The sequence below is a fragment of the Geotrypetes seraphini genome, chromosome 12 (genome assembly GCF_902459505.1).
Source record: "Geotrypetes seraphini chromosome 12, aGeoSer1.1, whole genome shotgun sequence".
In the NCBI taxonomy this organism is placed as follows: domain Eukaryota; kingdom Metazoa; phylum Chordata; class Amphibia; order Gymnophiona; family Dermophiidae; genus Geotrypetes; species Geotrypetes seraphini.
Window position 1 is genome coordinate 105,732,178 of NC_047095.1, and position 23,945 is coordinate 105,756,122.

General features: G+C 40.2%; 1 protein-coding gene across 1 annotated transcript in view; it reads left to right on the forward strand.

The window, feature by feature from the left end:
* The window catches only part of LOC117346236 (vomeronasal type-2 receptor 26-like), a 40,047-nt gene extending 26,261 nt beyond the window's left edge, over positions 1–13,786 (forward strand). The window contains exons 7-8 of the mRNA XM_033915641.1: positions 12,070–12,957; positions 13,767–13,786. Coding sequence (XP_033771532.1) covers positions 12,070–12,957; positions 13,767–13,786 — 908 coding nt within the window. The remainder of the gene's footprint in view (positions 1–12,069; positions 12,958–13,766) is intronic.
* The last annotated feature ends 10,159 nt before the right edge of the window (positions 13,787–23,945 follow it).

The window sequence follows — 23,945 nt, forward strand, 5'->3', positions numbered from 1 at the left end:
CGCGCGGAATAGCACGCACTAAAATGCCACACGCGCTAGCCGCTACCGCCTCCTCTTGATCAGGTGGTAGTTTTACGGTAGCGTGTGCTATAGTGTACACTAATTTGGTGGGTGCACTAAAAACGCTAGCGCACCTTTGTAAAAGGAGCTCTTAGCCTTTTTTGAAAACCCAAAATAAGACAACAAATAAGCATGCACTCATCCTTCTTTATATCACCAACATCAAGGAAAATAATGAAACAGCCAACAATATAAAAAAAAAATATAGGGTTAGCAATACAAAAAATGTGGGGAGAAAAAAACTTCAGTCAGATGTAGGTCAATTTAAAAATCAAGGCCCAGATTCTATTAACAGTACCTCAAAGTTAGGTGCCTAGTCCGGCTCGCTTAGCCAATCTAGGTGCCTAACTTACCTCCTCTTTTACTAAGGTGCTCTAGCCAATTTAGCGCTTGCTAATCAATTTAGGGGTTCTTTTATCAAGCTGCGCTAGCGGGGTTAGCACGTCGGACATTTCATCACACGCTATCCCCAGCGGCCGGCTAAAAAACTTATGCCTGCTCAATGTGGGTGTTAGCGTCTAACGCGGCAGGTGGTTTAACACGTGGTATTAAGCACATTAGCCCCCTACCGCAGCTTGATAAAAGGACCCCTTAGTGTGTGCTAATGATTAGCGGGCGTTAATGCTAATGCACCCATTATATTCTATGGATACTTTAGCATTTAGCACCTGCTAATCGTTGGTATGTACTAAATCAATTAGCACACACTAAATCAGTTAGCGCACACTAAATCAGTTAGCGCATCTTAGTAAAAGGACCCCTATGGTTTTTTTTACATTTCTTGCAATTCCTATTCCTATTCCTATTTATGTTTTTTGTTTTTATTTTTTGACTTTGTACCAATTTTGTTTCTCCTAGTTTCTATGGTTTTGTAAAACACCTTCAGAATTAAGCACCTCCTGATCTGGACATCTGAATTATGATCTCATTGGTATGTAAAATGGGTGCTTATATGTCCTAGTGGAGTATCATATGGGGCTCATTTTCAAAACACAGAGCTGTTCAAATAATATCCTAAAGTGGCAATTTGGACGTCAACATTTCCAAATCATCATTTTCAAAACTTGCTTCCTAGCCTTCCTGCTAAGCTTTCTGGGTTGATTTCCGTAAGCAACACCGAAATTGGCAGCGTCTACAAAAATGGATGCCGGCCACATGTCAGTCAGGCATAGAAACCCTTAACATAATCACTGCCAATGACGCTTAAGAAAAAATGTAGATGCCATCAATGTAGGCTAATGTTTTATATTATAGGCATCTAATTCTATAGTCAATCATGCCAAATGGTGCCTAAGTCCTGTCTACCCATAACCACACCCACTCAGACACCATTAGTTATACTGCTGTACATATGTTAATGGTGCCTAAATTGTAGACACCTTCCGGAACCTACTTTTTAAAATGAGTTTTCCATTGGTTTTAAACAATACAATCAATTACTATGCTGCCTAAAGCTAATTATAGCAATTAAATTACACAGCAGCAAAGCATGATGGAGGTATATTTTGGGCAGACTTTATTGCCACAAGACATCTAATTGTTAACCCAGCTAATCAAACATTTCACCTTTCCCATGTCACCACAATGCCGTTTGGACATCTAGAGCTAGATTTGTTTTAAATCCACATAAGGACCAAAAGGGTACCCAAACTGACCATCCGACCACTTCCCTACACTTCCCCACTGGTCACTGACTCCCATTCTCCAAAGATCTGAAAGAAACAGTACATACCTGTATCTATAACAGCAGTGCCTGATATAGGAAGTCCTAGTAGAGCAGGAAGCATTTGTCTGGAGTAGTCTGGTGGGTCAGGTAGTGAACCACTGAGAGGAGGACCTAAGCCCATATACCACTCTATGAGCCCACCAAAACCCTATTCTACTACCATATAGGGGACACCTGTAGCCCTAAGAGCTATTAGGGTGATAAACAGGTGGGGATGATAGGTTGGGGGTATTTAAGAGGGCTCACCATACAAGATCACTACCATTAGGACCACCTTCAACAACATCCCAAGCCTCCTTGATGAGATAAGAATATACCCTGCAACAAGAGAAGCCATTGCAGAAGACAGGACCTGGACCGACTTCCCATCTGTACAGTGGCCTGACATGAACCGACTCTATAAAAAATACTGTCAAGCAGCAGTGACCTGAACAACTGCCCCACATATCTGATAAAAACAGCCTCCCCCAAATTTAGAGCTCACCTCATGCAATGGGTACAAACTCACGGAAGGTCAATTCCCACAGGACCTTGGTGAGATCATAATCACCCCAATTATGAAAGACCAAAAAAGCTAAATAGATCTCCCCTCCAACTACAGACTCATCACCTCAATACCAATATACGTTAAACTAATAGAAGGCCTAGTTGCACAATACCTCACAAACTACATGGAAGATCACAACCTACTTCACCCCTCATAATCTAGGTTCAGAACCAACCACAGCACGGAGACACTACTAGGAATCCTCCTAGACACAGCCCAACAGCAGCTAAGCAAAGGCAGAAGGATGTTGATAATTCAACTTGATCTCTCTGCAGCATTTGACCTGGTAGACCATACCATACTACTACAAATACTAGAAGCCATAGGGATCTCAGGCAGAGTACACACCTGGTTCCAAGAATTCCTTAAATCAAGATCATACAGAGTCAAGACAAACAATCTTAAATCAGATTCCTGGTATACCCCTGTGGTGTTTCCCAAGGGTCAACACTATCTCCAACGCTATTCAACCTCTTTATAGCCTCCCTTGGGACCAGTCTAGATAACCTAGAACATAAGAACATAAGAGATGCCGCTGCTAGGTCAGATCAGTGGTCAATCGCGCCCAGCAGTCCGCTCATGCGGCGGCCCTTTTGGTCAAAGACCAGTGCCCTAACTGAGACTAGCTTTACCAGCATACGTCCTTGTTCAGTAGGAACTTGTCTAACTTGCCTGGCAACTAAAATTCAATGCAAAGAAATGCAGAGTAATGCATTTGGGGATTAATAATAGGAAGGAACCGTATATGCTGGGAGGAGAGAAGCTGATATGCACGGACGGGGAGAGGGACCTCGGGGTGATAGTGTCCGAAGATCTAAAGGCGAAAAAACAGTGTGACAAGGCAGTGGCTGCTGCCAGAAGGATTCTGGGCTGTATAAAGAGAGGCGTAGTCAGTAGAAGAAAGAAGGTGTTGATGCCCCTGTACAGGTCATTGGTGAGGCCCCACTTGGAGTATTGTGTTCAGTTTTGGAGACCGTATCTGGCGAAAGACGTAAGAAGACTTGAGGCGGTCCAGAGGAGGGCGACGAAAATGATAGGAGGCTTTCACCAGAAGACATATGAGGAGAGACTGGAAGCCCTGAATATGTATACCCTAGAGGAAAGGAGAGACAGGGGAGATATGATTCAGACGTTCAAATACTTAAAGGGTATTAACGTAGAACAAAATCTTTTCCAGAGAAAGGAAAATGGTAAAACCAGAGGACATAATTTGAGGTTGAGGGGTGGTAGATTCAGGGGCAATGTTAGGAAATTCTACTTTACGGAGAGGGTGGTGGATGCCTGGAATGCGCTCCCGGGAGAGGTGGTGGAGAGTAAAACTGTGACTGAGTTCAAAGAAGCGTGGGATGAACACAGAAGATTTAGAATCAGAAAATAATATTAAAGATTGAACTAGGCCAGTTACTGGGCAGACTTGTACGGTCTGTGTCTGTGTATGGCCGTTTGGAGGAGGATGGGCAGGGGAGGGCTTCAATGGCTGGGAGGGTGTAGATGGGCTGGAGTAAGTCTTAACAGAGATTTCGGCAGTTGGAACCCAAGCACAGTACCGGGTAAAGCTTTGGATTCTCGCCCAGAAATAGCTAAGAAGAAAAAAAAAAATTTTTAAATTGAATCAGGTTGGGCAGACTGGATGGACCATTCGGGTCTTTATCTGCCGTCATCTACTATGTTACTATGTTACTATGTATGTTACTATGTTTGTCTTGAATCCCTGGAGGGTGTTTTCTCCTATGATAGCCTCTGGGAGAGCATTCCAGTTTTCCACCACTCTCTGGGTGAAGAAGAACTTCCTTACGTTTGTACGGAATCTATCCCCTTTCAACTTTAAAGAGTGCCCTCTCGTTCTCCCTACCTTGGAGAGGGTGAACAACCTGTCTTTATCTACTAAGTCTATCCCCTTCAGTATTTTTTTTTTATTTGAGTTTAATACATTTACAATATAATACAGATATCAAGGAAAAAAAGGTTTCCACATAAATTTCAATACAACAAACAATACAAAAACAATCCTTTACAAGCCCACTAAAAGGGGAGCATATTGCTTATTTACCAACTAAATTTTTAAAGGAAAACAAAGAAATGGGTTGAGTTCTAATGAACCCAAATCATTCCCAACTAATTTAGGATATTTGGACATTCCTATCCTAATTTCTCATCAAAGAATGAAAAAGAAAAGAAGAGAAATCTCATTTCTGTTCACGAGCTACCAAAAATTGTTGCAATTGAATGGGATCCCAAAAGACAAATTCTTTATCTTGTGTCTTAACCAAATATTTACAAGGAAACTTCAAATAAAATGATGCCTCAAGTGCCAGTACTCTAGTTCTCAATCTCAAAAATTCTTTTCTTCTAAGTTGGGTAGCTCTTGAGACATCAGGAAACATACTAACCAAATCCCCATAGAACTTGGTCAGTCTATTTTTAAAGTAAAGTTTCATTAACAACATTTTATCTGTCTCACTCACGAATGTTAGAATCATTGTGGACCTAGTCTGAATAACATCTTGAGAATCTTCTAAAAACTCTGTCAAATTAACATCTTCAGTTACCAGAAGGTCCACATCCTGTACAGTTTCCTTTTTCTTCTGGGGAATATGATAATTATTTATTGGAAAACTATCTGCATTGGGTAATCCCAGTATTTCCTTAAAATATTTTCTTAATAATATTTCTGGTAATAACAAATGAGTCACTGGGAAATTAACCAAGCGGAGATTCTTTCCCCGATGCATATTTTCTAACATTTCCATTTTTAAATGCAATGACATAGAATCTTTTACAGCAGATAGTGAAACAGCATGCAATGTGTTACTTTGAGTTTCAATCACACCTAATCTAGTTTCCAGACAATTTAAATTGGCATCCACATTCTCAAATTTTTGAACCACAGACTGTGAGTAATCAGATGTTTGTTTCATTGATTCTCTGAGAAACCCCTCAACTTTAGAAATACCTAACCATAAGTCCTTTAAAGTGATATCCTGTTTTTCCACGTCTAGTGGTTGTTTATCCACTACACTAGTAAACTCAAGTGGTTTAGGTATATCAGTAAAAATCAATTTACTTGCTGAAGTGGATGATACCACAGGACCTGTGGAAATAGTGGGAGTTATATTCCCACTTGCACCGGATACTGGATGAAGGGGAGGTGTCCTTTATAGGGGACTCATCGATGCTCTGGATGTGGGAGAATTCAAATCAGATATATTTTGTACTGGAGAGTCTAGGGAAAAAGTCAAGTGTCTATCCATAGGACCTAAAACAACAGGTGTCGAACTTTTAGATTTGACTTTCCTTTTCCCCATGATCAATTAACTTATACGACCTGGTATCCTGCTCCACAGCTCCACGGTGCTCCACAGTACTCCAAGGGGCTCCCAAGGGGCGTGACCTGCCCCTTCGGGCATGCCCCTTTGGCCACGCCCTGCAGCTGCACTCCTGTGGCCGCCTCCGCAGCAGCAGGCAGTGTTTTATGGGGAAGAACAGAGGCACAGAAGACGGACCCGGTGACATCAGGGGTCCGTCTTCAAGATTGCCTGAACAAACAAGTTCAAAGCGCCACTGCTGCAGAGGGCTGGTCGGGGCAGCGACACGATCCTCGGCGTCCTCAGATAAGGCAAAAACAACTCCTGGTCTCTCCGCGGCAGCAGGCAGTGTTTTATGGTGAAGAACAGAGGCACGGAAGACGGACCCAGTGATGTCAGGGGTCCGTCTTCAATGTTACCTGAGCAAACAAGTTCAAAGCGCCACTGCTGCAGAGGGCTGGTCGGGGCAGCGACACGATCCTCGGCATCCTCAGATAAGGCAAAAACAACTCCCGGTCTCTCCGCGGCAGCAGGCAGTGTTTTATGGGGAAGAACAGAGGCACGGAAGACGGACCCAGTGACGTCAGGGGTCCGTCTTCAAGATTGCCTGAGCAAACAAGTTCAAAGTGCCGCTGCTGCAGAGGGCTGGTCAGGGCAGTGACACGATCCTCGGCGTCCTCAGATAAGGCAAAAACAACTCCCGGTCTCTCCGCGGCAGCAGGCAGTGTTTTATGGGGAAGAACAGAGGCATGGAAGACCGACCCTGTGATATCAGGGGTCTGTCTTCAAGGTTGTCTGAGCAAACAAGTTCAAAGCGCCGCTGCTGCAGAGGGCTGGTCGGGGCAGCGACATGATCCTCGGCATCCTCAGATAAGGCAAAAACAACTCCCCCCCTTCAGTATTTTGAATGTTTCAATCATGTCCCCTCTAAATCTCCTCTGTTCAAGGAAGAAGAGGCCCAGTTTCTCTAATATGTCACCGTACAGCAGCTCCTCCAACTCCTTAACCATCTTAATCGCTCTTCTCTGAACCCTTTCGACCAGTGCTGGATGCAGTACTCCAGGTGAGGGCACACCATGGCCCAGTACAGAGGCATGATAACCTTTTCCAAGCTGTTCGTGATCCCCTTCTTAATCATTCCTAGCATTCTGTTCGCCTTTTTTGCTGCCGCCGCACATTGTGTGAACGGCTTCATTGACTTGTCAATCAGAACTCCCAAGTCCCTTTCCTGGGAGGTCTCTCCAAGTGCCGCCCCGGACATCCTGTACTCTTGCCTGAGATTTTTCTTACCGACATGCATTACTTTACATTTATCCACGTTGAATCTCATCTGCCATGTCGATGCCCATTCCTCGAGCCTGATTATGTCTACATGTAACATCATTCAGCTACGCAGATGATATCACCATTCACTTACCCTTCGACCCACCAGCCCCACTTCAATAGAAAAACTGAAAAAAACCCAGTAGAAGCTGTGGAAAAATGGGTGATAGACCACAAATTAAAGCTGTTACTAGAAAAGGACAAAACAGAATTAGAAATAAATGCTACCAAGTACCCAATACAGTCCACCCTAAAACTCCTCGGATGTGATGATAAATAGATGCTGCTCCATGCAAGTTCAAATCAACAAGACCATCCATAAAGCCTTTATAGTCATGCACAACCTGTGAAAAATATGAAAATTTTTTGACAAAGAGCAATACAGGCTCATAGTCCAATCCCTAGTCCTGGGACTCTTGGACTACTGCAACATTCTCTACCTGCTATGCCCTTCAAGCATGATAAAACAATTGCAGACAGCACAAAACATAGCCCTCAGACTGATCTACTCACTAAGCAAATATGACCATATCACCACCGCATACCTAGACTCATACTGGCTACCTATACAAGAGCAAATTCTATTCAAATTCTACTGTCTATTATTCAAAGTAATGAATGGCACTGCCCCCACCTATCTAATCAATTGCCTAAACTAGAACAAATCAACCAGACAAAGGAGAACTCAGCCCCCATTTACCCATCCCCCAATCAAAGGTACACAGTGCAAGAAGATGTATGACAACCTACTAGCAAAAGAAACAGCAAAACTTGATCACCTCCTCTCCAACATGCTGACAATGACTGCCTACAAATCATTTCGAAAAGAAATCAAAAACCTTTTATTCAAAAAATTTATCAAGAAATCCTAACACATCTCTATAACTATCCCCACTGTTGTAAATTTCCCAGCAGTCTCAACCATGTAAACAGCACCCTAATTTGTAATTCTCCTGGAAATGTCCAGTTATCTTCTTCTGTAATCCACCCAGAACTGCAAGGTATTGGTGGAATAGAAGTCACTAATGTAATGTAATGTACATCTGGCACCCTTCATATGAAGTTCACAGCAGTGCATCTAAGGTGCCCCACTGTTCTGTTGGCATGTCTGTGTGGCTAGTCTGCTAACAATGCTGGCCCCTCCTACCTCTAAATGGCTTTTTCTGTGCATCTATTATTTGGATGTCCTGTTGGTCAAAAATGGCTAAAAAAGATTGGCACACTGAGGGAGCAAGAAGTCAAGTTGGTCCATAAAAAAAAGACATTCAGCAGTTTAGAAATGGACATTTTGTCCATCCGAGTTTTGGATGCAATTGTTAGGACGTACAAAATTGGCCTTAGATGAACTATTGAAAATGCCTCTCCAAGTCTAATTTAAACATACGACCTAGATGCCAGTAGCAAAACTAATCATACCACTATTGCATAAGATGTATGGAATCCTTTTTTTAAAAAATCTTTATTGATTTTTAATATAAAACAGTAGGTAATACATACATTACACTAATACCTGTATAGGTAACATATATATCATTCAAGATTTTCAATTTCTTACATATAACAGTAACATAATATAACATAATATATAATATAAATGAAGAATAAAATTACCCAAATGTCACAATCAATATTTACTCCCCTCCCCCCCAACCCCCCAACCCCCATGGATGTGTAAAGGTAAATGAACCTAAGGAAAGATAAAATAAATATACATTATTATATTTTCACAAATTTAGTCAATGGACTCCAAACTTTATTAAATACACTACTAAATCCCCTACATTCCACATTAATTCTTTCATATCTGTATGTAGTGCACACATTCACCCACCAAAAAGTGTAACTTATTCTGTCATGGTTTTTCCAGTTACTCGTGATCAATTGAATGGCTATTCCTGTCATGATCATAAATAGATGACTCATATTTATCTAGAGTGGGTTTCACATGTAATATCGTTCCACAAATTATAGTGACATGGATAACCTGGACATACAGATGATTCAACTGGACATACTGGCCTCACTTGTGTATGCTGGACACTACAGACCTATATTTTCCCATAGCCAGGCCCAGCCTGTACCTTGCTGTCTGTAAACACCTGCAGCCTTTGCAATGCTAACGTTTTTGTCTCCATTCCCTGCTGGGAGGATATTTTTCCAAGGTTCTGCTGAACTGTTATCAGTGCTGTATGACTTCATATGCCAGGCACCTGGAAAGCCATAAAACTTTTATAATGAGCAAGGATCCCTGCAGGACGATGTGGGTGTAGCGAGATGAGAGAACTTGGTACCAAAACATTTGCTCCCTGTCTCTGAACCAAGTTATGAGAACCAAGCAGCTAGATTGTCGAAAGGTCACCTTTGCCAACTTTCAGCATACAAGGACACCATACCGAAGATGCACAGAATTGTAAAACCACTAATAAGCATCTACATATCTCAGCGCTGGAGAAAGAAAGTTCACCAAGAGTTCTCTGTTTCTGCAAGGCCCCCCCCCTACTGGGGAGGGGGGGTGGAGGTGAGAGAGGCGTGGACTGAGAGGAGGAGTTAGATATACATTATTTTATGTACCAATAGGGAATTACATAACCAGAATTCGGGGATGGACTTTTTTTGGAACAAAGGAAGAATTGCTCTGTATAAAAAACACGTGCATTCTAGGTAAAGCCAGAGAGATTCACTTACTTATGCTACTGGGATCTGCTAGCCCCCTGCTAAGCATATGGGTGCAAGTTCTTCTCTCTATTGCATATTCTGAACTGACAATATATTTTTCTGATATGTCTCTGCTGCTGTAATACTGTAAGTTTTTATACTAACAATAAATGAATATTGTCTGTTTTGGAAGATACAATGCTGTCTTGTAGTTATTCCAATGAGGTAAACAAAGCAGCATTTACTTCAAAAGCCTCATATGATATTGGAACATTTAAATCCAAAATTAGATTTATCTGTCCCCAGATTGACTTCCAAAATATATATATATATAAGGACAAAAATATAACAGATGGTCCAAAGTCCCTATATCAATATGACAATGACAGCATCTATTAGACTTAGAACTATCTATTCTATTTAACCAAACTGGGGGTCCAGAAAATCATATGCAACAAAAATAACCATGTTTGTCTCATAGATGCTGATGCTGTGCATTTCAATCTCCAAGTCCAAATTTGTGGCCAACGAGACACAGAAATATACTGTTTTATCTTGATGCTCCAGATGTCTCTAAACCTATTTTTTGGCTTTTTATTCAAAAATCCAGAAATCAATTTGTACCACTGGGTAGCCTGATGTCCTACTAGATCAGTTTGGTAGCAAAGGATTTGCAAGATAAAATAAGTTTTTAAATTCTTCCATTCAGGGAACCCACTCTGAATAGCCTGCTTCAACTGCAACCACCTATATCAGGGGTGTCAAAGTCCCTCCTCGAGGGCCGTAATCCAGTCGGGTTTTCAGGATTTCCGCAATGAATATGCATTGAAAGCAGTGCATGCACATAGATCTCATGCATATTCATTGGGGAAATCCTGAAAACCCGACTGGATTCCGGCCCTCGAGGACCGACTTTGACACCTGTGACCTATATTGTTGATGTATGGAATCCTTGAAAAGCTTACATTTCAGCAGCTGCAAGTACTGCTAAGAGATAATGCATGGGTTGATTTGCAGTGAGCACATCATCCATTGATTTCTCTTCTTTCAAAAATTCAACAAATTTGCCTCCAAAATAAATGTTCAATCCTACTTCAGTTTGATATATCTGCAGCGTTCAATGTAATCCATCATGATATTCTTCTTCAGTTACTTTCAGATATAGGACTCCATCAGGCATTTTTGGATTGGTTTTCCAAATTTTTTCTGTATCATTCCTATTCAGTGAACTTTGAAGGTAATATTTCTGATTCTTGGCAGCCTTCTTGCGGGATTCCTAAGGGTTCCCCACTCTCCCCAATCTTATTTAATCTTTATATGACTACTTTGAATATCTTTAAGCTATCAACTTGGGAAACTCTGTTTACTTATGCGGATGATATGTTCATACTGATTGAGATAGATCTGGATGCTACTGATCTAGTATCTAAAGTAAATATTTGTATCTCTAAACTTCAAGCCTAGGCTCAGTCTGCCCGGATGAAGCTTAACACTACCAAAACTAAATTACTATGGTTAGGCCCAAAATTGGACTCTCTTCCTCTTTCGGTAGCCTTGGTCTCTGGATCCTCTCTACAAATTGAGTTTTCTGCTAAGATTCTGGGAGTCTTTTTTGACTCCTCTTTTTCTTTTAAAGATCAAATTAATTCTGTGGTTAAGAAATGCTTTTTTAGTCTACGTATGCTGAGGAAGGTTAGACATCTTTTCTATCATTGTCACTTCTCTATTTTAGTTCAATCAATTATATTATCTTGCCTAGATTATTGTAATGTTATCTACCTCAGTATCACAAAAACCTGATACTGCAGAATACTGCTGCTAAATTGATCTTTAGGAAATGTAAATTTGACCATGTGACTCCGCTGCTTCAGAGTCTTCATTGGCTCCCAGTTTATTTTAGAGTTCAATTTAAGTGTGCTTGTGTGGCTTTTACAATTTTATATGGAATTCTTACTCCTCTTATTCCTTTATCATGGAATGTTTATAGATTCTCTTATTCAAGAGGTAACCAACAATTTAAATTATCCCTTCCTTCCAGGAAAGGGATTAAAGGAGTTAAGATTTTCAGTGAATCTTTGAGTTTTAAATTTTTACAACTTTGGAATGACCTTCCATCTTTTTTAAGAAGTTCTGGCTCACTTCAATTTTTTCATAAATCTTTAAAAAAACATTTTATTTGCCAAACATTTTAAAAATTGATTTTCCTGAAATTTGCTTTTATTTTTAATGTTCTTATCTGTTTAAGTTAATTATTGTAAACCGAGTAGAGCTTTTATAGAATGATGGCTCAGTATATAAAACCAAGCATTAGATTAGATTAGATCCATTACTTGTTTAATGTTTGCTACTGTCTGCCATTTTGAAAAATTCCTTACTATATGGGAAAAATCATTCTTTTATGTCATATAACTGATGCTATTTATGAGATAATGGACAATAATTTTCATTCTCAGACATGGACACCTGTACAAAATGCCCAGATGACCAATGGCCCAATCAGAAGAGAGATGCCTGCATCCCAAAATTGATAATCTTCCTAACTTATAAAGAACCTTTGGGGTTAACTTTGATTTTCATCTGTCTTTTCTTATTTCTCATTAATATTATTATTTTGGGGATCTTCATTCATTACAAAGATACCCCCATAGTGAAAGCCAACAACCGGGACCTCAGTTACATTCTCCTCATCTCTCTCATGCTCTGCTTCCTCTGCTCCATGGTATTCATTGGCCAACCTGATAAATTGACTTGTATTCTCCGACAGACTGCCTTTGGGATCACATTCTCTATTGCTCTCTCCTCCATATTGGCAAAGACCATCACTGTAGTCATGGTCTTTCAAGCCACCAAGCCTGGAAGCAAACTCCAGAAATGGATGGGTTCCAGGGTCTCAGTGTCTATAGTCCTTTCCTGTTCTCTTATTCAAACTGTTATGTGCCTTGTCTGGTTGTTTGTTGCTTCCCCATTCCCATATATTAATAAGAGATCAGAAATTGGAACAATCCTAATTGAATGTAATGAAGGGTCAATAGTTGCATTTTACTGTGTTCTAGGTTACCTGGGAATTTTGGCTGGAATCAGCTTCATTGTAGCATTCCTAGCTAGAAATCTACCTGACAGGTTCAATGAGGCCAAGTATATCACCTTCAGCATGTTGGTGTTTTGCAATGTCTGGATCTCTTTCATCCCAACATACCTGAGCTCCAAGGGTAAATACATGGTAGCAGTGGAAATATTTGCGATCATGGCCTCCAGTGCTGGACTTTTGGGCTGTATCTTTTTCCCTAAGTGCTATGTGATTCTGCTAAGACCTGAAAGGAATAGTAGGAAATGCCTAAAAGAATGAAATAATTAGTTTTTGTGCAAAGGATGGATTAAAACATTGTTATCAGGCATCAGTTGTTGGGCAAGTCAAAGTTGAGTGTGTGTGTCACAGTCAAAGTTGAGTATGTGACGCTGTGGTTAAAGTTACAGCCTCAGCGCCATGGGGTTGTGAGTTCAAACCCACACTTTTCCTTCTGACCCTGGGCAAGTCACTTATTGCCCCAGGTACATTAGATAGATTGTGAGCACACTGGGACAGACAGGGAAAAATGCATAGGTACCTAAATAAATCCATGTAAACTTCAGAGCTCTCTTGGGAGAAAAGTATAGAAATTGAATTAAATTTTATACCAATAAAGTGTATTATTCATTGAGGTCATCCTAATTTTCACTTATTGTTAATATAACTAATTTAGATATTATATACAATTTGACTATAACATTCAAGTAAATATGAGTTATAATGGTCAATAATAAAGTGGTTGAAGACACATTTTATTGAAATAACTTTACAAATGGTCACATAGATAGCATTATTTTTAAAATTTGGACACATAAGATGTGCATCAATTTATGCAGATACGAACATAAGTGTTTCCATATTGGGTCATACTGAATATATTAAAGCCTAGCATTGTGTTTCCAACAGTGACCAATTTGGGTATTAGGTACCTGGTAAGATCACAAAAATAGTAAAACAGATTTTATACTGCTTTCTTAGGGAAACCCCCCCCCTCCAGTTGATTTTTAAAAGTTCTTCTTAACAATGAATGGCATATAGATTTAGTCCAAATCTTCTTTAAATCCTGCTAAGCTAACTGCTTTAACCACATTCTCTGGCAATGAATTCAAGAGTTTAATTGCACTTTGACTGAATATACAGAACAGTATATTGTATTCAATTTGTTTCAAATTTGCTACTTAGCAGTTTCATTGTATTCTCCCTCGTCCGTGTATTTCTGGAAAGAGGAAACAAGTGATTCACTTCTACCTGTGCAACTCCTGGTATCATATGAATAGATTTTTGTTCTTTTATTGTGCATATGTTCTTAAAAAATCTGATACCCTTTGTCAGTTGTGTAATTTCACCCACAGTGTGTCCAGAGAGTAAAGAGGCATGTTAGGAGGCATAATATGGGTAAGCTTTGGGTGGACTTTGGGTGGGATTAGACTTGGATGTCCTCAGTTATAACTGAACCTTTCCTGGGATGTCCTTGATGGGACTTAGATGTTTTATGCTATACCTGTCTTAGAAGGTACCCAAACTGACCAGATGAACACTGGTGGAATGAACTACTGACCCTGCAAACTCCCCGTGGACACCCCCCCTCCAACCTCACAAACATCTGATTATAAAAGTCCATACCTGTCTGTAAAATGGCAGCATATCTTATGGTAAAGCCTACTAGAGCATCACAATGGTGTCTTAAGTAGGCTAAAGAATCATTCAGAAGAGGACCCAGACCCATAAGCCACTTTATCCACAACCTTTATGGTGGAATGTTTTAGCCCACCAAAATCTTACTCTACTGTCATATAGGTATCACATGTAGTTATAAGGGCTATTTGGGTGTGAGCCAGGTGGGTATCATGGGTTTTGGGAAGTTTTGGGATGTTCACCACAACTTTTAAGGGGGTTATGATGAGATGTGAAGTTCAAAGCAGTGCCCTCTAAGGTGCCCCATTGCCCTGTTGGTATATCTATGGGGCCAGTTCATCATAATGCTGATACCTCCCATGTCCAAATGCATTTCATTTGGATGTTTCCAACTTGGGCCTTATTTTGGTTGAAAATGGGGTATAGCTTTGGATACGCTGGTGGTCTGTTCATTATGTTGACCTAGACATCTAAGTAGATGATTTATAGATGACGCATAGCTGTTCATGCATTGAAAATAGTCTTTTTTATGCTTCTGATTCAGACATTTGGCTTCAAATGTCCAAATCTCTGGACTGTGGAGGTGTCTGAGGATTGAGAAAAAAAATCTTCAGGTGAGACTGGGTTATGACTTTTCAAAGTCAGTGTTACTTTTATGTTTAAATCTAAGCCAATTTTACTCATTAGGTTGTCTTCTTTACCAAACTACTCAGTAGAATATGGAGGGGGTGAGTAGGATCTCTATACTGACAGGAAATATAGATAATCACACTCATTTCAAAAGACAAACACATCCCAAAAAAATGGCATATAACCTTTCATTTGAATGTTTTAATCACCAAAACCTCCAAATCACAATTTTAAAACAATGTTCTAGATGTTTTCTATGCTGTCTGTCAGTAGTTAGAAGCATGTTTTGGGTAGGACCAGGGTGGGCTTTTGACCTGATTGTTTTGCAAAAATAATCAAACATTTTTCAAACTGTCCAATTTGGACATTTTTGCTAGACCTGTTTTAATAACAATTAAGTGCCAACATGGTATCCAAACTGATAGACCTCATCAAACCATCCAAATATGTGAATGAAACAGTAATACGTATCTATGTGACAGTAGTAGATGTTTTGGCCAGTCTTAGAAGAGCTGCAAATATGTCTCTGGAGTAGCCTGGTGGTCAGCGAAGTGGACTCCAGAGAAGGGGATCCAAGTCCATATCCCACTTGTGGTAGAAGTGTGATCCCACCAAAATCCTACTCTACTGACATATAGGTGATACTTAAAGGAATAAGGGCTATAAGGACTGAATTCTGTTGGATAGAATAGGTTTGGAGGGTTCTCCATACTCTGTAAAGGGGTAATGGTGAGATGTGTATCTGGGAACCTTTATGTGTAGACAGTCTTTAAAAAATGATGAATCCTCCTACATTCAAAGTATTTATTTGTTCATTTTTCATTTGGAAGTTTTGTTTTCAAAAATGGTCAAAAAGATAGATGCACAAAGGGTAAACATCTTGAAAGAACATTTTTGAAAAAAATTAGACCTATATAGAAAATGCACCTAAATATGAAATGTTTGACTTAAAGTGGTATATATACTGAAGGAATTTAGGGAATTTCTGGAAGCTCCACTGACTGACCTTTTCAATGAGTCTCTAGAGTCTGGAGTTGTACCGGAGGACTGGAGAAAGTCAGATGTGGTCCCTCTCCACAAAAGTGGAAGAAAGGAAGAAGTAGGGAATTACAGGCCAGTAAGTCTGACCTCTGTGGTAAGCAAATTAATGGAAACACTTTTGAAACAGAGAATGGCCAAGTTTCTAGAATCTGTTGGATTACAGGGCTTGAGGTAACATGGATTCACAAGAGGTAGGTCTTGTCAGACAAATCTGATCAGTTTCTTTGGCTGGGTGACAAGAGAATTGGATAGAGGATGTGCGCTAGATGTGGTGTATTTCGATTTTAGCAAAGCCTTTGACAGTGTTCCATACAGATGTCTAATAAATAAACTGAGTGCCCTTGGGATGGGTCCCAAAGTGACAGGCTGGGTCAGGAACTGGTTGAGTGGAAAGTGACAGAGGGTAATGATCAATGGAGATCACTCTGAGGAAAGGGATGTTACCAGTGGTATGGCTCAAGGTTCTGTTCTTGGGCCTGTTCTTTTTAACATTTTTATAAATGATATTGCTGAAGGGTTGTCGGGTAAGATTTGCTTTTTTGCAGATGATACCAAAATCTACAATAAAGTAGACACACTGGATGGTGTGAATAACATGAAGAAAGACTTGGTGAAGCTTGAAGAATGGTCTGAAATTTGGCAGCTAAAATTTAATGCTAAGAAATGCAAAAACTAGAGGGAACAATACAGTTTAGGGAGTGAAGAACTTATATGCACAACGGAAGAGTGGAACTTGCATGTGATTGTATATGATGATCTTAAGGTGGCCAAACAGGTTGAAAAGGTGACGGCGAAAGCTAGAAGGATGCTAGGTTGCATAGGGAGAGGTATGGCCAGTAGGAAAAAGAAGGTTTTGATGCCTCTGTATAAGACTCTGTATAAAACTCTGGTGAGACCTCATTTAGAATATTGTATAAAAAGGATGGAGTCAGTCCAGAGGAAGGCTACTGAAATGGTGTGTGGTCTTTATGATAAGGCGTATGGGGACAGACTTAAAGATCTCAATCTGTATACTTTGGAGGTAAGGCAGAAGAGGGGAGATGTGATACAGTTGTTTAAATGCCTACATAATATAAATGTGCATGAGTGAAGTGGCACTCTAGGGGGCGCTATGGTACATTAATGGAATGGATAGTGTGCAGGACATGATGGTGCAGTATTTTGTGGAGTTTTTTCCTACAAAAATGCCTGCTTTTCATATGGTTCTAGGTAACTCTAGTTAGATACAAGCATATATGTTAGTTAAGGCCATGCCCAATAGAAGCGTACAAAAAGTTGGTGAATAAAAATCTGAATATGGATGTAACCAAGGCCAGAAAAACAAACTACAGATTAATATTAAGGAAAAGAATAATAATATTCTCTTTATGTATTTTGCTATTGAGCCAGAATCATAGAGGAAATCAGCTAATGCATAACATACTAGAGGTATTAAGTACTCTTATGACTCCATTTTGGTTCTCTGCCTTTCTGTAAGTATCTTCTTCTTGGATTTACTCCATTTTGTGTACGGTCTATGTCCCTTCTGTGTCTTTGTTCAGTTTCCTGCCTATAAAAGCTAGTGTTCTTTGTGTGGACTACCATGCCCAGGGGAAATAGGAGAAACCTCATGGCTTAAATATTAACAGATGGTTCTGAAAATCTAACAGATGGTTCTGAAAATCTTTCATGAACAAGGTTTGAATGCAGAATTGATTAGAAATGAAATATGAATATTACATATGAATGTTTGGGACCCCGAATGATGTATGCTATGAATGATATGTGAGTGAATGATTTGTACTTAATTTCAAATGTTTTATACATATGTAAGATGCAAGAAACTCTAAGGAGAAATCCTGAGGCAACATCTGGAAATGGTTAAGTTAGAATCAGAGACACTGTACCAGTCTTTGCAAAGCTCAGAGCAGGGAAAGGTCAGCTACATTAAGCCATGATTCTACTTACAAGACATTTCCTTTAAATGAGGGAGGAATTGTGAAGGATGGACCATCTTGTGGGAAAAAGTTGTTCAGCGTTACAAGCCCCCCAATCATGATGTCCCCATCCCTATGGTATCCTGGTAATTGCTTTATTGGTGGATAGTTTCTAAGTATACACTGTCCCTCAGCCATATTCCACAGGATGTCACAGAGCATGACTAAAGTCAAAACCAGGTGAGTTTCCATCATTAAGGCTGTGAAACAGTTTCTCCTGTGATAATGCTCTCTCTTGCCACTCCAGTTGTTACACTTGAAGATTGAGACAGAATGATGTAGGATTCTTGATGGTGCTATCAAATTGGACATTTGAATAATATTCAGAAAGAGTTAAGTGTTAAAACTGGACTGAAGTGGACCTGTGCATTTACACAGAAGGTGAATGTGGAAAGAATGTGCTGAGCTGATCTCTCTATTTATAGCTGACCATCACCTCTGAGGATACCATGTGGTCTCCATTGGACTCTGCTGCTCAACCTTAAGGAATATCTGCTGCTGACATCCACATTTATTTCAAAATATTGAATGTGTATTTTAAATATAACCTTATGGATCATTACAACATAGATGCATATTTATTTGATTTCAATAGCTGTGGAGGACATGGTGTAATTACAGTACATAACAGTTTATGATAACATCAAAGATGAAAAAGTCCAGAGTGTGATATGTACAAATTACACCGGTCACAAGCATTTTGCTACTGGAGTTCTGTCACCTGTACCTTAACAAGGGCCACATACTGACTCTAAATCTGAAAGCAGTTTTCATCTATCTCATCCTGTTTTTAAGTTATGCATCAGTTTGTTTTTATTTAATTTTCATCAATAACACTACCGCAAAGCGTAGTATTTTACTGTTTCTGTAACACAATATTGCATTTTAGGACAGCTCACCGATCACATATACCACATATATCACATATATCAGATATACCACATATATTACATATATTCAATTACAGATCTGAAATCAGCATCATTAAGGCCCTCTTTTACTAAGGTGCACTAACCGATTAGTGCACGCTAATCAATTTAGCGTGCAGTACTCGGTTAGTGCACCTTAGTAAAAGAGGGGTAAATTGAACACCTCTTAAGTTCTCAGTAGCAAAGAAAAATTTTTTTTTTGCTGACCAGAGTTATCTCTCCAGAAAAGTCTATTGCAGTGTTCTTCAACCACCGGTCCATGGACCAGTGCCGGTCCACAGAAATTTCCTGCCGGTCCACAGGGCCAGCACATAGATCAGGCCCAAAACAGTGTTCTTCAACCGCCGGTCCACGGTGCGATGATGTGGCATTATCTTCGAGCCAGCTCCCTCTTTCTAACTGATTCAGTGCACAAAGCCACAGGCAATGGCTCCTATGGGCGTCCTGCGCCTGAACCGGAAGCCTTATCTCTGACGTTGCAACGTCAGAGGGAAGGCTTCCAGATGAGGCACAGGACATGCAAGGTGCAATTAGTACTATTATGGGGTGGGGTCTGGGGTGGAGATTGGGCAGAGAAGGGCCTAATTAACAACATAGGGAAAAGTTACATCAAATGGAAGTAGGGGTGTAAGACCTTTAATATGGGGAAGTCTCAGAGTTCTGTAGAGGGAAGCTACATATCAGCAGGATTTGGGTAGGCCCACGTCTCCCTCTACCAACAACCCCCCCCCTACACCTTCAAACTCTTGTCACATTACCACACAGACACTTGGTGAAAACTTAGCCACAGCTTTGTTTATTGGTAATAACAATGCTAACAAATTAGCATAACAATTGTCCCAAGCTTCAGTAGAATATCCAATTATAGCCCCTGACCGAGTCATGTCGGCAAGAATCTGAGGGGTAGCATGTTCTATACACGCCCCATTCTCCAGGATCACCCAACCCCCTTGCACAGCTCCCCAGCCAGCCCACAGCTCATCCCCCTGATCAGCAAAGCTGCCATTAGCTTTGGATACTGCTCCCAAGTCTTAACACACCAATCCCTGTAGGCAAACATAAAGGGAGGTTGGGTGGGTAAATCTGCCTCGGATGACTAGGTCAGCCCTGAGTCCTTTGAGGTTCCGGCTCTTATAGCCCACCTTCCTGGCTCCTCCTTTGGTTGGATGCAGCCACAGGAGGAGCCAGGAAGGTGGGCTATAAGAGCCGGGACCTCAAAGGACTCAGGGCTTACCTAGTCATCCGAGGCAGATTTACCCACCCACCCTCCCTTTAGGTTTGTCTACAGGGATTGGTGTGTTAAGACTTGGGAGCAGTATCCAAAGCTAATGGCAGCTTTGCTGATCAGGGAGATGAGCTGTGGGCTGGCTAGGGAGCTGTGCACGGGGGTTGGGCGATCCTGGAGAATGGGGCGTGTATAGAACATGCTACCCCTCAGATTCTTGCCGACATGACTGGGTCAGGGGCTATAATTGGATATTCTACTGAAGCTTGAGACAATTGTTATGCTAATTTGTTAGCATTGTTATTACCAATAAACAAAGCTTTGGCAGGAAAACCCCTCAACCAATCACACACCCCCTTCCATCGAAACCACCCCAAGCCCACCAATGAGCATGCACGTGGGCCTCCCATCCCTTAGATATTTCCTTAGATTGCTTCTGACTCTGATGTCTTATCTTCATCCGATGCTCTCTCATTCCTGACTTTTCCATGATTTGAAAAAGACTCACTTTCAGTACATGGATTCCCTCCTACTAAATAAAGCCTGTGACTGTGCTATGGCCCATTTAGTGATGTGGAAGGGTCACTTTCAGATCATTCTCAGATTTTTACCCAGAACTCTTGAACATTTGGAGGGGGGGCTAGTTTTACACATTTATGTTAATAACAGATTTTTGGGGCCATATTATAATTTCATAACGTGTTAGTAGTATATGCACCCATTGATTCATGGGTTAGAACACTTTAAAATTGGTTTTTGATGCAATCATGCTTTGTTCAGCTGCCCATTTGAGGATCCTGGAATTTGGGCTTCTGCAGAATGATGATAATATCCTCAAAACCTCGAGGGAAATGCAAACCAATCAGTACTAGTAAGAAATGCAAATATGCAGTAAACCAAATCAATGACCCTTTACTTTCTGTGCATACAATTAAAGTAGTTTACATATAAGACCAGGTTCTACTAATGGTGCCGGTATCAGCAACTGAATAAAAAAATGGCCACTGATCATGTATCAATCATGCAAAGGCACAATTTGTAGAATTGCAGCTACCTCAAACATAGGCACTGGAAATGTAGGCCAGGGTTTTCAAGGCCTACATTTCCTGTACTTATGTTTGATGTGAATCATATCTACAGAGGTGCCTAGGGATGTCTAAGGTCATTTCTGGCATTATGGTAGGTCATGCCTACATTGACCTCCATAGATGTGATGAATGTGCTTACATATATTTGTTGTTATTATTGATTTTTGAAAAATAAACATCAAGTAACATTTGTATAGAAAGCACATTAGCCATTACAAATTCAATCAAAACTATAGGTTTAAATGCTCCTAACAATAAGAAAATAAAGTAAGCTTAGCTAATAATTCTCAAGTCCTCCAAAAGATCCAAGATAATGAAGTTTAGCGAGAAAGAAGAAAATAAACAAAATATACTATTTAAGAATAATAGGCTATAGAGCTGGGCTTGGAGTCTCATATTCAAATCAATAGGGCTCAAGATTTTTCAGTTCCCAGGCACGATAATGACAAAAGTGCTAGGTTAAAAAAATACATATTTAACAGAACGGTAATACACAATGCACTTACAAGGGTGTGGCAGAAAAAAGTAGCACCCAGAGATGTGACCCCAGGTTTCATGAAAAGAAATTCACAACAATGCTTTTGCATCTCTCATGAGAGATCAGGGAACATTTGAACTTTAAAACCAATAAATTTTTTCTGATGTAACATCTTCTAATGTACGAATGCCTGCCTGCATCCAATACTTCCAGAAGATCCCAGATCCACCTATTTGAATCTTGGAGTTTAGCCCTAAGGATTGATAAGTGGATTTCAAAGTTTTCCAGGTGTCAGATAAAATATTATTGTCCTTCACATATCTGGGTAATCTGATACTCAACACATGGAATAATCGTAATGGGGACATCAATTGTCACTCTAAATATAACCAATCAGGGAGATTTTCCATGTGCTTTGGGGAGGATCCAATACATACCCTGATACAGTATATAGGCCTGATGATACCTATAAATATTGGGAAAATTTACCCCACCTGCCGCAATTGGTTTTTGTAAAGATACTAAAGCAATTCGAGCAGTTTTACCCAGCCAAACAAATTTATCAAGAATACTATTTAATTTCTTATAAAAGGACCCCTGAAAATAAACTGGCAACATACTCATTTGGTAGCAAACCACAGGCAGAATCAAAATTTTAACCGTTTGGACTCTCCCCCACCAAGACAGATGTAATGGGTTCCATTGCTCACACATTTCAGAAATAAGGATCTTTCATTTACTTTCATCGTCTCTTTCAACATTTTCTGAATCCAAATACCTAAATATTTTATACCCTCTTCCTTCCAAAGAAAAGGGAATGTGTCAAATAATCATTTTGGATATTGTACGTTTAGCGGAAGAACCTCTGATTTACTCCAATTTATTTTTTATCTAGAAAATTTTCCGAATCTATCAATCAAATCTAGTAAATGTGGAATAGTAGTTTCAGGATTCCTCAAATGAAGCAAAATATCATCTGCATAAGCAGAGACCTTATATTCCCAACCTGCATAAGGAATACTATCTACTGCATTTCCCTATGTAATTAGTACTCACATGTACCAAGACAGCAGGTCCCCACAGCACTGTCTGAAATCTTATATAAGTGATGCATGAGGTCTGCTACATTCGCACCAGGCAAACAAGTGACAAGTTGATCCTCTTTTCCACCAGCTACCCAACTATTTACTTGCCTAATGATCAAATCACCAACTATAACAGCTGTCCTAACCCTTCCCTCCTGAGTAGAAACCCCTGGAGATATATCCTCAGTGCAAGAGAATATTGCATCCCCTGGTGGGCAGGTCCTAGCTGCAGGATTATTTCCTACTTCACCAGGGTGATGCTCTCCTTCAAGGAGACCTCTATCCTTCAAGGCAGCACAGGGGCTACCAGACTGAAGGTGAGACATCGCTACAACATCCCTGTAGGTCTCCTCTATGTACTTCTCTGTCTCCTCTAGCTACTCTAGCCTCAAGGGAACATACTCATTCTCTGAGAGCTAGTAGCTTTTTGCAGTGAGCTAACACATAGAACTTCTTGCCAACTGGGAGAAAATCATACATGTGACACTCAGTGGAAAAGATTAGATAGCACCCCTCTTGTTGTTGGGATACTGTCTACATCTTATTATTGAGATTAATTAATTAAACCTTATTAAGCTACTAGGGATATATTAGACTAGAACAGAGAGCCTTAGGATTATATTGTATGCTTATTTAGGCCCTCTTTTACTAAGGTGCGCTAACCGATTATCGCATGCTAAATGCTAATGTGTGCATGTTATTCTATGGACATGTTAGCATTTAGAGTACGCTAATTTGATTAGTGTGCACTAATCGGTTAGCGCACCTTAGTAAAAGAGGAGGTTAGTGTTTAATTCTTGGGAGGTAATGAAATATAATACAAATATGTAACAAAGAGTTCTCCTGTTGTCCCCTTTACAAATGATATTTTGGGGTTGGATGGGGGCTTATAAACATGAGGGGAGTATATGGGTTATACATTATTACATGCAGTGGTGATCTAGCCAGTTTAGGCACCTTTGGGACATTTAGATGCATCTAAAACAGGTTTAACTACAGACATCTAAGTTCCATATATGATGTCCTGGAAAACTGTGATTATCAATGCCCACAACCCAAAGATGTGAAAGAAACAGTACATTCCAGCCTGTGTGGCAGAAGGACACACAGAAACATCTGAACAGAGCAGTGCGGAACTCTAGGGGTTACTGCAGTGAACATCACTTTATAAAGTT